The sequence below is a fragment of the Elephantulus edwardii genome, unplaced genomic scaffold (genome assembly GCF_000299155.1).
Source record: "Elephantulus edwardii isolate Elephantulus edwardi_28Jun2011 unplaced genomic scaffold, EleEdw1.0 scaffold00034, whole genome shotgun sequence".
NCBI classification, from domain to species: domain Eukaryota; kingdom Metazoa; phylum Chordata; class Mammalia; order Macroscelidea; family Macroscelididae; genus Elephantulus; species Elephantulus edwardii.
In genome coordinates, this window is record NW_006399784.1 from 22,073,047 (window position 1) to 22,076,129 (window position 3,083).

The following is a 3,083-nucleotide window of genomic DNA, read 5'->3' on the forward strand; positions in this document are numbered from 1 at the left end:
TTTATTAAAATATAAGACTTTTCAGTTGCATTTTCTAGAAAATAATTTCATGTGTTCTTTTAATTAGTCTTATGGTCCTGAGAATACTAAAATTGAGAAACTGAATATCAAATGGATCCACTCTTTCATGAAATCTTATTAATTCAGGGATCTTTCAGGTCCTCCAATATGCTGCTTTTCCAAAGGTTCCTTGTCCTTGCTCTGAATCATCTATTTAGTTTCTTAAAAATTATATACTCAGCTAGCTTTTAATACAAAGTGTGAAAACAATAAATAAGAAGTAGGGCAACTGCAAGAACTCTTAACTAGCTGCTTCTCTCTTTGTCTTTGGTCAGTATTTCTCCATAATTGTCCTTCCTGACATTCATATGGCTTTCAAAAGTTTTCTTTAAGAATTTTTGAGGTTCAGAATGCCCATTTGTTGATATTTCGTAAATGTTACCAAATTTTATCATACAGAGTATGGTATGTTGAATTAATAAACATTTTTAAACTAGTTTTAATTCTGAGAATGGATAACTTATGTGACTATGTAGTTGTCACCAAAAAATACTGGTTTGAAGTTAGTTATTTGAGAGACTCAATTAACAAAATATTCTAGGTAACAAAATGATTTAGGGTTTGATGGTTAGCTGAAGGTACCACCTAATTCTGTAAATTGTGTCTTATTAACATAACTGCCCCTAATCTTGCCTCATTAGCTTTGTAGAGGTTAAGAGTTACAATACATAGAATAATTACTCTAGGTGATAAGGGGAAGAATAAGTTTATACTATGGACAATCTCTGCCAAGCCAAGTTGACACATAATTTTGAGAAACACAATTCAGTCCCTAACAGTTATCAGTGAGATAGATTTAATAGGTTTGTTTATATAGGTAATTATGTATATGTAAGAAAGATACCATTTTAATAATAAAATATATTTTCTATATAAGTCTCCATAGTTTTTTAAAGTTGAAATTTCTGTTTCAGAACTGTTCTGTGTTCAAATATAATTGATTTTCACTTAAAAAATTTAAATGAACTTCTAAAATTATTTTAGGATGACAATCTAATGGATGTCCTACAGCTGCTGGTTGCATTGATGTCTGAGCATCCTAATTCTATGATTCCTGCTTTTGACCAAAGTAATGGATTGCGGTAAGATTTTAATATATAAAGAGTTTACTATGAGAGTTTTAATACCATGCATTTGAAAATATAGAATATTTCTTTATGACAAGTATCACTGAATATTTTAATATTTAAGACTTACTGCATCTGTAGGATTTGAAAAGAGAATATTGAATTATAAACTGTTAATTTTTCTTATTCTTTCCCTCCCATATTTTAGTATTAATTTTAATGAAAGTTTACAGAGTCTTTGGATTTCCATTCATTCATTGTTGCACTTTTCTCCCTGTCCACCCCCACTCCCAGTTGACTCAATTGTTATACAATTCTCCTCCCCTCCCCCCACAAGTCCACTCCACTGTTCAGACTTCATTTTGGTCATGACAATAATACATAATCACATATCCTTTTTAAACAGTTCTCTCCCTCATCTGTTTCAATGCAGTATACATTATTTATTCCCTCTTTTCTTAAGTTCTGGTTCAAAATCAGGAAAGGAATGTGTCAGGGATGCATTCTGTCTTTATACCTTTTCAGTCTTTATGCTGAACAGATCATTCGGGAGGCTCAACAGGAGAAAGGAGATATCAGGATTGGAGGAAGTTTCATCAACAACCTACATTATCTAGATGATACAACCTTGCTTGCTGAAAAAGAGGAAGACCTGAAGTATTTGCTACAGAAGGTGAAGGACTATAGTCTTCAATATGGAAGCTCAACATTAAGAAGACAAAGATTCTCACCACTTGCCAATTGGCAGCAACATGATAGATGGAGAAGAAATTGAGGTCGTTAACAATTTCAGCTTGCTTGATTCCACAATCAACATTCTTGGCACTATCAGTCAAGAAATGAAAGGACGAATTGCACTGGGAAAATCTGTTGTTAGGAACCTCTCTAGAGTGCTAAAGAGCAAGAGTGTCAATCAGAGACCAAGGTACACCTGATCCAGGCCATGGTCTTTGTAATTACTTGCTATGTATCAGAGAACTGGACAGTGATTAAGGAAGACAGAAAAATTGATGCCTTTGAGTTGTAGTTGTGGAGAAGAGAATTGACCGTACCTTGGACTGCCAAAAGAACAAACTGGTCTGTCTTGGAGAGGGTAAAACCAGGCTTCTTCTTGGAGGAAAAGATTTGAAGCTCTGCCTCACATACTCTGGGCATGTGACCATGAGGTACAAGTTCCTAGAGAAGGACATTATGCTTGGAAGAGTGGAGTGATAGTGCAGGGATTGAAGATCCTGGATGAGATGGTTTGACATGGTAACTGGAGCAGTGTGGTTTGATGTCTCAAAGACAGTGAAACTGGTTCAAGAAAGGGCAGAATTCAGAGCTGTTGTACATAGAGTTGCTAAGAGTTGCAGGTGATTTGATGGCACACAACAACAACAACAGCAGCATGACAGTAATATCAAATACCCTCTCCTTAAGATCTTGGAGCCAAGGAGACAGTTGTTCATGGAGCTAATTAGGCACATGCTGTGCTACTATTTAATTGATGAAGAGAGATAAATAATTCAATGTTTTGTGTGGTGAATGTTAAGGTAGAGTAATAGAAAGGGATAGAATCTTTAGCCAGTGTATCTTTAGATCTTTGAACAGTAGTTTTCAGTTGAAATCCAAGGAAAGGGCTCTAGTCTCCTTTCAAAGTATGCCCAGTTTATCAACTCAATGCTAAATTGTTCTTCTTAGTTGTTGTTGAGTCAGTCCTTATTAAAAATGACTCTGTTAAATCAAAACAACTATGAGATATCTCACCCCAGTAAAAATAGCAAAATTTAACAGAAGAGCCAACAACTAGTGCTGGGAATGTTGTGGAGAAACTAGTAGAACACTTATTCCCTGTTGGTGAGAGTGTAAAATGGTGCATCCATTATGGAAGGCAGTATGGCGCTTTCTCAAACAGTTGATAAGCATTTGACCCAGCAATTCCAATACTGGGAACATACCCTAAAGAAACCAGAA

At 35.2% G+C, this 3,083-nt stretch overlaps 1 protein-coding gene across 1 annotated transcript in view; it reads left to right on the forward strand.

Moving 5' to 3' along the window:
* LRBA (LPS-responsive vesicle trafficking, beach and anchor containing) overlaps positions 1–3,083 on the forward strand; it is an 874,405-nt gene that overhangs the window by 161,559 nt on the left and 709,763 nt on the right. Inside the window, exon 16 of the mRNA XM_006884505.1 lies at positions 1,045–1,142. Within this exon, the coding sequence (XP_006884567.1) occupies positions 1,045–1,142 (98 nt within the window). The remainder of the gene's footprint in view (positions 1–1,044; positions 1,143–3,083) is intronic.